Source organism: Trachypithecus francoisi, unplaced genomic scaffold, assembly GCF_009764315.1.
Source record: "Trachypithecus francoisi isolate TF-2019V2 unplaced genomic scaffold, Tfra_2.0 Lachesis_group12, whole genome shotgun sequence".
NCBI classification, from domain to species: domain Eukaryota; kingdom Metazoa; phylum Chordata; class Mammalia; order Primates; family Cercopithecidae; genus Trachypithecus; species Trachypithecus francoisi.
The window spans coordinates 93435589-93448619 of record NW_022681457.1 but is presented as its reverse complement, the minus strand read 5'-3'; the positions used below and the strand labels follow the sequence as shown (position 1 = coordinate 93448619).

General features: G+C 41.9%; 1 protein-coding gene across 7 annotated transcripts in view; it reads left to right on the top strand.

Annotated features, from left to right (window-relative positions):
• ZCCHC17 (zinc finger CCHC-type containing 17) overlaps positions 1 to 13031 on the top strand; it is a 72006-nt gene that overhangs the window by 45581 nt on the left and 13394 nt on the right. For 6 of the 7 annotated variants that reach the window (XM_033227381.1, XM_033227385.1, XM_033227382.1 and 3 more), the window contains 2 exons: positions 7282 to 7382; positions 9495 to 9640. In XM_033227381.1, the coding sequence (XP_033083272.1) occupies positions 7282 to 7382; positions 9495 to 9640 (247 nt within the window). The remainder of the gene's footprint in view (positions 1 to 7281; positions 7383 to 9494; positions 9641 to 13031) is intronic. The other variant, XM_033227386.1, reaches the window with a different exon arrangement.

The following is a 13031-nucleotide window of genomic DNA, read 5'->3' as shown; positions in this document are numbered from 1 at the left end:
TAGAAATTTGCGGGGTGTGGTAGTGCGCACCTCTAGTCCCAGCTACTCGGGAAACTGAGGCATGCACGAGAATCTCTTGAACCCAGGAGGCAGAGGTTGCAGTGAGCTGAGATCATGCCACTGCACTTCAGCCTGGGTGACAGAGTAAGACTCAGTCTCAAAAAATAAAATAAAGTAATAAAGTAAAAATAGTTAACACCTTGCTGCATAGAGTTCTAAGATGAAATGCTAACGTACCAAACTCCTGGCATTGGAGTGCTCCATTAATGATTTTGTTTCCTTTCCCGCAATCTCTTTCTGTTTCTGCCCTTTAACAAGTTAGCTAATAAGCATTCATGAAGAACTATTCGTTACCTGTGTCCCAGTGATTTCTGCATGGGTGGGTCTCTTCCACATAGAGACCATGTGTAAGGGTAGAGTAATCCAGGAGCAACTCCAGCGGGGTTTAGACTCCCATATCTTGGGATACACTGTGCTCTGAAAACAACATCTTACTTTCATTGGCTCTTCTGACCTTTCATTTAGGAATGGGAAATTATCTACGTAGGATAACATCTGGCAATACAAGGAATTTTCTGTGTGTCTCAAGTCTTCCTTAAATTTCTTTTCTTTTCTTTCTTCTTTTTTTTTTGAGACGGGGTCGCCCAGGTTGGAGTGCAGTGCTGTGATCACAGCTCACTGCAGCCTTGACCTCCCGAGCCTAAGCTATCCTCCCACCTCAGCCTACCGAGTAGCTGGGACTACAGGCACGTGCCACCACACCTAATTTTTATTTTGTAGAGACAGGGTCTCCCTATGTTGCCCAGGTTGTTCTCGGACACCTAGGTTCAAGCGATCCTCCCACCTTGGTCTCCAAAGTGCTGGGATTACAAGTGTGAGCCATGATGCCCAGGCTTCTTTCTTAAATTTCTCGTTGGAGGTTCTTGGATCCCTAAAGTCCCTTAAAGGGGGATCTTGGAGGGTTTTTTTTTTTTTTGAGACGAGTTTTACTCTTATTGCCTAGGTTGGAGTGCAATGGCACAATCTCGGCTCACCGCAACCTCTGCCTCCCAGATTCAAGTGATTCTCCTACCTCAGCTTCCACAGTAGCTGGGATTACAGGCATGTGGAACCACGCCTGGCTAATTTTGTATTTTTAGTAGAGATGGGGTTTCTCCACATTGGTCAGACTGGTCTTGAACTCCTGACCTTAGGTGATCTGCCCGTCTCAGCCTCCCAAAGTGCTGGGATTACAGGCGGGAGCCACCACGCCCAGCCATTGGAGGGTTTATTAACTGTTTTTAGTGTTTTAGAAAGCCATCCAAAATTGTGTGTGTATCCTCAGGTAAACCATGCTGTTATTTTGTTGCTCTTGATGATAAAATATCACATTGTTTGTCTTATGTTAATTAGGTACTCTCAATGGCAGTTATGTCATTGATGAATTTAAAAGACAAGAAAAATGATAGAATGTTATTTGAGTGGGACCTTATTGGTGAAAAGTTTGGAAAGTCTTATGTTTACAGTTCTGAGCAAAATCACTTTGAATTTGAAGGAATCTTATCTGGAAGTAAGGGAAATGATATTGAATACATATGGCAGTGCCAGGCATTTTATGTACATTCTTGTGTACATAACAACCTGCAAAGTGGACATTATCTCCATTTTACCTTGTATTCCTACTTTATAGCTTGGTGCCTGGTGATAAGTAACTTACCTGTGATTGCATAGCAAATTATGAGCGACTCTCTGACCTTAAAGCTAATGCCCTTTTCACCACATAATGCTTCTCACTCTTGCGTGTGACTTACAGAACTTTTCATATTTCTGTAGGTTGCTAAATATTAACATGTTTGTAAGACTGATTACTGACACAACACTGTCAGTAATAGTAGAAATCTTTTATAACTCAGAGTGCAGAAGTGTTTAAATCTGGCTGTGATTCAAGTTAGTGTTTGGAAAAGAAAAGAGAAAAAATTCTGATGATTGCGTTGTAATAAATTGCTTCTGCTCGAAAGAATCCGATGCTATACGGACTCATTAAAAAGTAGTGAAATTTCCCAAAGCCACCATTACAATGATAAAATATAAAACATGTAAGATAAAAGAGCTAACCCTGTTTCTCAGAAAAAGGGTAGGGAAGGGAAAGGGCTCCCTAGTTTTGGGCTGTCTCTGTGTAAAACTATTTTTAGTAACAATCAAGTGGCTGAAACAGTAACTTTTGTTGTAAGTTATGTCTATAGCTGCATCCAGGAAAGAAGCATGGCATAATGGAATGATTAGAGGATTTAGAGCTAGACTTGAATCAGAAAGAATACTAGTTCTGCTCCAAACTAGTATATGACTTGGAGCAGATTAGTCTCTCTGAATCTTAGCTTCTTTACTATAAAAAGGAGATAGTAACATATATCTCAGGAATGCTTGAGTGATTTAAGTAAAATCTTATTTTTAAGGAGCCAGCTTCATGTCTAGTCTATGGTAGACATTTATGTAGCTACTTGTAGTTATTTTAAATGCCGCTTTGTTTTTTCCTCTAATATCTGAGATTATAGCACCTTTTCTTTTTTCGTCATACTATGGTGTGCAGAACCACACCTTTGCTTTTGAAAGAATGTGTAAGACCCACAAAAACAGAGACCATGACTTGTCTGCCGTCATGCCTGATGTATAGCATTCGTAGTATTCATTTAGTTTTTTTGAGATGGAGCTTGCCCTGTCACCCAGGCTGGAGCGTAGTGGTACAGTCTTGGCTCACTGCAACTTCTGCCTCCTGGGTTCAAGCGATTCTCATGCCTCCACCTCCAGAGTAGCTGGGATTACAGGCGTCGACCACCATGCCTGGCTAATTTTTGTATTTTTAGTAGAGATGGGGTTTCACCATGTTGACCAGGCAGGTGTCAAACTCCTGACCACAAGTGATCCCCCGCCTCGGCCTCCCAAAGTTCCGGGATTACAGGCATGAGCCACTGCTGCCTGGCCCTAGTTAGTACTTTCATTTACTCATTTATTCAACAAATATAAGGCAACATGTAATAAATACTAAAAGAGTAGTTTAAAGCAGTGGTCCCCAACCTTTTTGTCACCAAGGACTAGTTTTGTGGAAGACAATTTTTCCATGGATTGGGGGCTGGAATGGTTTTGGGATGAAACTGTTCCACCTTAGATCATCAGGCATTAAATTCTCATCCACAACCTGGATCCCTCACATGTGCAGGTCACAATAGGGTTTGCAATCCTATGAGAATCTAATGCTGCCGCTGAGCTGATAGGAGGCGGAGCTCGGGTGGTAATGCTCCTTCACCTGCTGCTCATCTTCTGCTGTGCAGCTTGGTTCCTAACAGGCTGTGGACCAATAGCAGTCTGTGGCCTGGGGATTAGGGACTCCCTGTTTAAAGAAAGGGTTCTAGGAATTCACTTGAAGAGGAATAGTTTACTTCAGGCCTTCATGGTCAGAGAATAGGTGGTATTTGAGCTAGGTTTTGAAGAACAGATAAGATCTTGTCAGACAGCAGGGGAAGGAATGGTATTTCAAACGAAAGAAATGGTTTGAGGAAAGGAATGAGGCAGGAAAGCACGTAGTACATTTGGGAATCTTGTTTAAGGAAAGAAGAGGATATGGTCAAGTACTAGAATGGAAGACTTGAAAGATAAGTTAGGGTCACATTGTGGAGAGCCATGAATATCAGTTAAAGAATATGAATTTTTATTTATTTATTTTTTGAGATGGAGTCTTGCTCTGTCACCCAGGCTGGAGTGCAGTGGCATGATCTCTGCTCACTGCAACCTCCACCTCCCAGGTTCAAGCAATTCTCCTGCCTCAGCCTCCTGAGTAGCTGGAATTACAGGCACCCACCACCGCGCCCAGCTAATTTTTGTATTTTTAGTGGAGACTGGGTTTCACCATTTTGGCCAGGCTGCTCTTGAACTCCTGGCCTTAAGTGATCCGCCTGCCTTGGCCTCCCAAAGTCCTGGGATTACAGGCGTGAGCCAAAGCACCCAGCCCATGGATTTTTTTTAAAAAGCCTTTGAACAGAGAGGCTTGTGGTCAGATTAACCTCCCCAGGAATCCCATTGTCTGGCCTTGCCCTATTAAGCTCAGTATTCTCATCCTGTCTTCAACCACACACAGTTTGTTAGCCACCTTTCTTTCATTTTTCATAAAAATCTAACTCTTATATTCATCCCCTCAGGTCCTGAAGTGTTAATGAGATAATCTAATAAGTGACTCTGTAAATGGAAAGGGACTAAAAGCAGTTTCCAATTAGGCATAGCCCGCAAAGTATAGTCTTTTTCTTTTCTATTATGATCAAGATCAGAATTGAGAGTAGTATAAAATTTTTATTTTTACTTTTATTTTTGAGACAGGGTCTTTCTTTCCAGGATGGAGTATAGTGATCATAGCTCACTGCAACCTCAAATTCCTGGGCTCAAGTGATCCTCCTCCCTCAGCCTCCCAAGTAGCTAAGACTGTCCATGCCACCATACCCCACTAATTTTTTTTTTTTTTTTTTTTTTTTTTTTGTGACAGAGTTTCACTCTTGTTGCCCAAGCTGGAGGCAGTGGCACGATCTCGGCTTAATGCAACCTCCACCTCCCGGGTTCAAGCAATTCTCCTGCCTCAGCCTCCCGAGTAGGTGGGATTACAGGCATGTACCACCATGCCTGGCTAATTTTTGTATTTTTAGTAGAGACAGGGTTTCTCCATGTTGGTCAGGTTGGTCTTGAACTCCTGACTTCAGGTGATCTGCCTGTCTCGGCCTCCCAAAGTGCTGTGATTACAGACGTGAGCCACCACGCCTGGCCTAATTTTCAAATTTTTGTAGAGATGACGTCTTGCTGTGTTGCCCAGGCTGATCTTGAACTCCTGGTCTCAAGTGATACTCCCACCTTGGCCTTCCAAAGTGCTGAGAGATTATAGGTGTGAGCCACAACTCCCCACCCATAGGGTAGTCTTTAGAAAAAGCACATATGACTTAACTATGTTAAAAATTGTTCATTTGTATATCTCCCTCCATTGCCAGAGTATTAGTTCATTCCAGAAAAGAATCATGTTTTGTTCTTTTTGGTGTACATACTACTATCACTAGTATTAGCACTGGCACTATCCACTTACTAGCTGTACTGAAAAAATGAGATTAATCTCAGAATCTGTGCTGGGATGGATTGGAGGAAGAAAACTGGAGGCAGGGAGTTATTACTCTGGATGGAACATGATGAGAGCCTAACTAAACTAGAATGATGGCAATGAGGACAAAAAGAGAGACGTGGGTGAGTGGCACATTTGTTGAATTGAGTGTTAAGTGGGAAGTATGATTTGGTTTGTAGTCTGTTAGAAGCCACAGAGTATTGGAATTGATTGTGATGGGGGTTGCTTAAGCTGCACCTCACAGCCACTTGAAACTCATCTCTACAAATAAAGATATGTGAAAGCGAAAACCACATTTGTGAGTTGCTTGAGTTATGTCCTCAAGTTTCTGCCTTGGTTTTTGTTACTCAAGCTTCATAATGAGTTTTTTTGTTGTTGTTGTTTGTTTGCTTGTTTTTGGAGACAGGGTCTCTTGCTCTGTCACCCAGGCTGGAGTACAGTGGTGCAATCCGCTCACTGCAACCTCAATCTGCAGGCTCAAGTAATCCTCCTGCCTCAACCTCTTGAGTTGCTGGGGCTACAAACACAAGCCACCATGCCTGGCTAATTTTTTTTTTTTTAAGTGAAAGGAATCTGTACTGTTAGAATAGTGATTACCCTTGGGGGAGGCAGGTGACTAGAAGGGAGCATAAGATGGGCTTCTGAGATGCTGGCAATGTTCTGGGGGGTTTTTTTGTTTTTTTATTTTTTTGGTTTTTTTTGAGACAGAGTCTCGCTCTGTCACCCAGGCTGGAGTGCAGTGGTGCGATCTCGGCTCACTACAAGCTCTGCTTCCTGGGTTCACGCCATTCTCCTGCCTCAGCTTCCCAAGTAGCTGGGACTACAGGCACCGGCCACCTCACCTGGCTAATTTTTTGTCTTTTTAGTAGAGACAGGGTTTCACCGTGTTAGCCAGTAGGGTCTCAATCTCCTGACCTCGTGATCCACCCACCTTGGCCTCCCAAAGTGCTGGGATTACAGGCATGAGCCTCCGCGCCCGGCCTTAATGTTCTGTTTTTTTATCTGAGTACTGGGTACTTTGTTATGTTCAAATTGTGAAAAATCAAGTGAGCTGTATATTTATGATAAACATTTATATATATATATTAGTTTGTTCTCACACTGCTATAAAGAACTACCTGAGACTGGGTAATTTATAAAGAAAAGAGGTTTAATTGACATAGTTCCATTGGCTGTATGGGAGACATGCTGGGGAGGCCTTAGGAAACTTACAATCATGGCAGAAGGGTGAAGGGGAAGCAAGTATATCTTCATATGGCAGCAGGAGAGAAAGAGAGAGCAAGGGGGAAAGTGCTACACACTTTTAAACCATCAGATCTCGTGAGAACTCCCTCACTATCATATCACATGGGGGAAATCTGACCCCATTATCCAATCATGTCCCACAAGGTCCCTCCCCCGACATTGGGAATTACAATTTAACATGAGATTTTTGTGTGTGGGGGAACACAAAGCCAAACCATATCAACATATATATGATGTTTTGGTAAGAAGTTTAAATAATTTTTAAAAGGCTATGAGAAAGGCAACAAAGAGATTAATTCTGTCTGGGGGGCTCAGAGGAAAAGACTTGATAGAAGGAGAGCTAGTAACAACTGAGCCGTGAAATGTCTAGGTATAGTGAAGTGGTGAGGTGGGAGTCAAGTGGGGAAACAGCGTTTCAGAGAGGGAGAGAACTGCTTGAGCAAAAGCTCAAACTATATGGAGAAGAGAACTATATGGAGAAGAGAAAATAGACTTCTTTAGCCAGAGCTTATTGTGTAAGTAAAGATAAGGCTGGAAAAGTAGTTTAGAGACAGACTCTGAAAGACCTTGAATGCCAAGGTAAAGAATTTGGAGCTGATTTCTAGAAAGCCTTTGAAGGTCTTTTAAACCTATGAGTGACCTGGTAAAGGTTGTAGGATGTTTAGCATGGTGAGTAATTATATATTTTCACCCTCTGTGCATTAGTGAGATGAGGGTTAGTCTCATTTATAATTGTTAATTTAGGGCTATTTCACATAACTACATTTACTGCCTGTCTTGTTCTGCCGAAAACTTTCTTTTTTTCTCCACTTTCCCTGCCAAAAACAAAAAACCAACATACAACCTTACCTTGTAGTGTCTCTGGCCATATCTCTTAAGGGGGCCAGCAGTCAGTATCTTTTTCATTATAGGCAAGAAGAGAGGCGGAGGCGATCCTTCCAGGATTACACTGGGCAGAAGATCACCCTTGAGGCTGTCTTGAACACTACCTGCAAGAAGTGTGGCTGTAAAGGTAGGGTGAAACCTCTGCCCTTTCCACATTTCTCTCCTTGTGGATGGACCCTTTTCTGGAAGAAGGAAGCAGCTCAGTGTGAGTTTAGTTCAACCCGTTTTTTAGCCAAGTGATGGCCTTTGCTGTTATTTCCATCAGACTCACATCAGAGTTCATGGGGTGATGCATTTCCTGTTTTCTTTTCTGAGTGCTGGCCCTATCAGATACTATACCACTACCACCACTCCTCCCACCCCACCCACAGCTTATGCCTTATCTGGGTAAGACCCCTATGAACTATGCCAGGAGGGGTAAGAGTGTTGGATTATGATTAACATTCTAATTTTATCTCCAAGGATGATGATTCTGCAAAAATTAAGCAACTTGGAAATATATAACTTAAAGAACCACGTCAGACTTTTATCTTTTTTTTATCTCTTTAATGTCAGAGTTCTGAATACAATATCCTTTTACAGCATATTGAATAAGGAATACAGGATACTCACTTCTTTTTAGCTCTATTTCCTCAGGTTTCCTCTACTCTTACTCAAATATTAAAAGGTCTTTTAGCCTGATTTCCCTAGTTGGAGCTATAATGAGAGAGATTGCCATCTTCTCATTTTCAGGGTGACCTCAGTTGTCACCCCTTCTCCCTAGACTTCCATGTATCCTGCTGTGTTGATTTTTCTACAATAACTGGTAGCAGATTTGTGCCCTGGTTGAAGTTATGGGGTTTTAAACCCCTGCTTATCATTAGCGTAGAGGGGAGAAGGAAAGAGTAAAATTGAGAGAAAGAATACCTCCTCAGGAAAACTGTGGGAACATTCCAGGTATTTGGAAAATTCTGCTATATTTCCCTTCCAGGTGCCACCCAGCTGCTGGACCCAGAGGTACAGAGTACTTTACACATAGCTTTTCTTTTCTTTCTTTCTTTTCTTTTTTTTTTAAGATAGGGTCACCCAGGCTGGAGTGTAGTGGTATGATCATGGCTCACTGCATCTTTGACCTCCTGGGCTCAAGCAGTCCTACCTCAGCCTCCTGAGTAGCTGGGACCACAGGTGTGTACCACCATGTCCAGCTAATTTTTAAAAATTTTTTGTAGAGACAGGGTTTCCCTGTGTTGCCCAGGCTTGTCTCCCTGGGCTCCAATGATCCTCCTGTCTCAGCCTGCCAAAGTACTGAGATTACAGGCGTAAGCCACTGTGCCCAGCCCACACATAGCTTTTTGATTATCTCATAGAATTCCTCTGTGCCCCAAGACAGGATCTACCACAAACTCAGACACAGCTAGCAGTGTAAAGCATAGCGTCTGTTAAAGGGCCCCTCAACACCACTATAGGCTCAGGGAAGGTGAGGGTCCTTTAACCTTAACCATGTCCAACAGGCTTTACATAAAGAAGAGAAGAATAATGAGAGGTGGAATTTGTCCCAGTTAGTAAAGGTCAGGTCAAAGGTAGTTGGTTTTGGTGCAACAGAAAGCACAGGGCAGGGAGGCATGAGACCCAAGGTAAGTTTGAACTCTGCTTCTGTCTATGTGACCTCGAGCTACTTCTCAACTCTGGGCTTTCATCTTCCACAAATGTAGGATGGATTTGATGATCTCTAAGGTGCTTGCCAGACCTGACAGTCTGTAAATGTTCAGTGCCCCTAGGTGACTGTGCCTATTTCTCTGTGTGTTAGCTTAGATGTGAGTGCCCACTTGCTGCCAGCTGCCTACAAGCTATCTTCCTTTAGGGTTTGGCCTGCCACTCAGCTCCCTCTGCTAAGCATCCTGCTCTCTGGAGCAGTCTTTGATTGTCAGGAATATGTTCCAAAATAGATCTTAGAAAATTAATAAGCCCCATTGCCAATGGAGAACAGTACAAACCTGCATCCTCATATCCCCTGCCATTTTGAGAACAGTACCAGTGTTCCCCACAGCCCTAAGAACAGCTGCTAGTGTGACTGTGGTTGAGTGAGCAGTGCCATGTTGAGGTGGTGGAAAGTCTACTCTGAATCAAACAGCTGCTTTGAATGAACCCAACAATGTTTCCTGAGCCAGCTAGCCCATTTCAGGAGCCTTAGGGGAAGATTCACTTGCTGAGAGGAGAGACTACTTACTTCTTCTATACCTTTTCTACTTCTCTGCTGCAGGCCACTTTGCAAAAGATTGTTTCATGCAACCAGGTGGGACCAAATACTCTCTGATACCTGATGAGGAAGAGGAAAAGGAAGAGGCAAAGTTAGCAGAGTTTGAGAAGCCTGACCCCACAAGGAATCCTTCTAGAAAAAGGAAGAAGGTGAATTCTACTTTGCTTTTATTTTATCTTGTCTTTTTCAGGTTTTAAGATGAAAATCTGAAAAGCCTCATGCAGCAGTACACACCTGTAGTCCCAGCTACTTGGGAGGATAAGGTGGGAGGATTGCTGGAGGCCAGAAGTTTAAGCCTGCAGTGAGCTATGATTATGCCTGTGAATAGCCACTGCGTTCCACTCTGAGCAGCATAGTGAGACCTAATCTCTAAGAATATTTTTTTTATTTAGAAAAATGAAAATGTGCTTTTTGCAGAAATTTTAGAAATACTGAAAAATATAATGAAGCAAACCAAGATCTTCTGTAATCTTTCCACCCAAAGAAACTCTTATTAGCATTTTGTGGTATATTCTAATCTTTTTTCTTTTTTTGAGACAGGGTATCTTGCAGTGGCACGATCTTGGCTCACTGTAACCTCTGCCTCCCAGGTTCAAGCGATTCTCATGCCTCAGCCACCTGAGTAGCTGGACTACAGACATGCACCACCATGCCCGGCTAATTTTTGTATTTTTAGTAGAGATGGGGGTTTTGCCTTGTGGGCCAGGCTGATCTCAAACTCCTGGCCTCAAGTGATCCACCCGCCTTGGCCTCTGAAAGTGCTGGGATTACAGGCATGAGCCACGATACCCATCCACTTTTTTCTAGGTAATAATAAATACAGATATATATAGCTACACATACATGTAAATACAAAATTGTGGTCAGACTAGGTATAGTTTATACCTTTTTTTCATTTCACTTATCAAAAGAATTTCCTAGTATCCTTAACTATTAAAAAACTTGATTTAAGAGCAACATAATATTCTACCCTATGGCTGTGTGATAATATTTTAAATTACTTTCCTATTACTGGATATTTTTTATTACTTCCAACCTAAAGTTTTGGCCACATCTCTTATTGTTTTCTTGGATAAATTCCTAAGTAAGATTACTGAGTTAGGGCTTTAAGGCTCTTGATACATTTTATCAGATTGCCTTTCCAGAAGATACTTATCTGTCCCCAGCAGTGTATCAGAGCACCTGTCTCACTGAATTCCATCTCCTATATCTACTACTTTTGGCAGAGCAATTCATAAAACAGATACTATTGTGGTCCAGAAAGAAACAGTGCATTTGTAACATGCTACACAGGAAATAAAAACTATTCTGCAGGTTGATCAGGAAATATTTCTTCTATCATGCAGGATTTTTCTAACTATGGTCAGTATATTGACTTGTTTCGTTTTTAAATCTTTGGCAAACTTTTGTTGAGGGGTCATTTTGTACCAGGCATTGTAACTCTAGGAATACAAAAACTGTGATGAGGTTCTTGCCCTCAGTGGTTATTGTCTATAGATTAATTATTATCTTAATTTTCTGGGTGAGGAAAAGGTCTCATTATACCATTACAAGAATTAGCCAAGTGCATGAATAATAATTTCCCAATCTATATATTCTCTTTCTGGGTTATCCTATCCTTCCTGAGACTTCAGCTGTATTACTGACTTCCACATCCTTAACTAGGATGCCATGGGTACCTCAAACTTTGGCTGGAGTCAGTCAAATCCGGACTTGAGGCTCTTCTGTGCTATTTACTAGCTATTAATTTAGGGCTTTATTTTTGATTTTTTTTTTCTTTTTTGAGATGGAGTGTCACTCTGTCTCCCAGGTTGGAGTGCAGTGGTGTGATCTCGGCTCACTGCAGCTTCCGCCTCCCAGGTTCCAGCAATTCTCCTGCCTCAGCCTCCTGAGTAGCTGGGACTACAGGCGCAAGCCACCATGCCTGGCTAATTTTTGTATTTTTTTTAGTAGAGACAGCGTTTCACCATGTTGGCCAGGCTGGTCTCAAAATCCTGACCTCAAGTGATCCACCTGCCTTGACTTCCCAAAGTGTTGGAATTACAGACGTGAGCCACCGTGCCCAGCAAACCCGTTTTTTCATTTTCAAAGTGGGATTGTTGTGATCTTTGATGACAGTGTTCTTGCAGAGGGATGCCCGGCTCCCAAAAATAGATATAAAGCACTGACAAGTAAGTACCTAATTAGCGTTGGCTGTTGTGACAGCCCTAATTATCTTTTTTAGTCCTCCTTCCTAAACATACACACACACACTACCACCATCACCACTACCACCAAAACTCTTGTTTCTATCTTTCTATCATATATTACCTATTAATGGCAGAAATACTCTTCCAGTCTCCCAAAAAAGAAACCAATGTCATTTATTTTCCTCTCCTTTTCCATCCCACATCTAGTCAGTCACCAAGTCCTGGCAGTGGTGCCTTTTTAGTACATATCTCAAAATTCTTTATCCCATTCGCATTCCCAGTGCTACTGTACAGTTTATCCCCTCACTTCTCTTACATTCAGACTATTGAATGCTGTAGCCTAGGGAGTTTAAAAAAATGCATATTTGTATTTTTTTTTACAAATATATATTTGTGTTTGTAAATATTTATTTAAAATATGTATTTTAGAATATTTTAAATATTCTAAATATTTTAAAATATGTATTTAAAATACATATTTGTATTTTACCTCTGCCTCTTAGGTACCATGTTTACAGGGCCTAGGTCTGGGCTTTTTTTTTTTTTTTTTGAAGCACCTATTTTGGCTGGGCATGGTGGCTCATGCCTGTAATCCCAGCTGAGGCTGGAGGATAGCCCGAGTCCAGGAGTTTGAGACCAGCCTAGGCAACATAGGGAGACCGTGTCTCTATAAAACATAGAGACAATTAGCTGGGCATGGTGGGGCATGGCCTGTGGTCTCAGCTACTCAGGAGGCTGAGGGGGGAGGATCGCTTGGACCCAGGGGATAAGGCAGCAGTGAGCTGTGATTATGCCACTGTACTCTGCCTAGGCAACAGAGCGAGACCCTGCCTCAAAACAACAACAAAACCATCTACTTTATGTCACTGCCCACTTCTGTTCATTGTTGATTTCTCACCTTATGCTTTAACTCTGAATGTTGGAGTATTTCAAGGTAATCTCATCCTATCCTATGGTTTTAAATATTATCCCTATACTCATAACCCCCAAATTAAGTGCTTGTATCTGTATTTTATCCAAATCTGCGTTGCTATTCTTGACTTTTTCTCTGGAACTCCAAATTTAGTTAATAGACTGCCTACTTGATGTCTACATCTGGTTGTCTAGTTAGCATCAAGTGTAACACACCTGCAAAACTTAGTTTTCCTAACCAAAGCTGCTCTTTCCACATTTGGCCCTGTCTCAGTGATTGGAACTCGTTGACCCATTTGATAAGCCAAACTCTGCAGCCTTTTTGTATAGAGTTTTTTGTTTGTTTTTGTGGTAAAATATACACAACATAAAATTTACCATTATAGAAGTGTACTGTTCATTGGCATTAAATACATTCATATTCTTGTACAGCCATCAC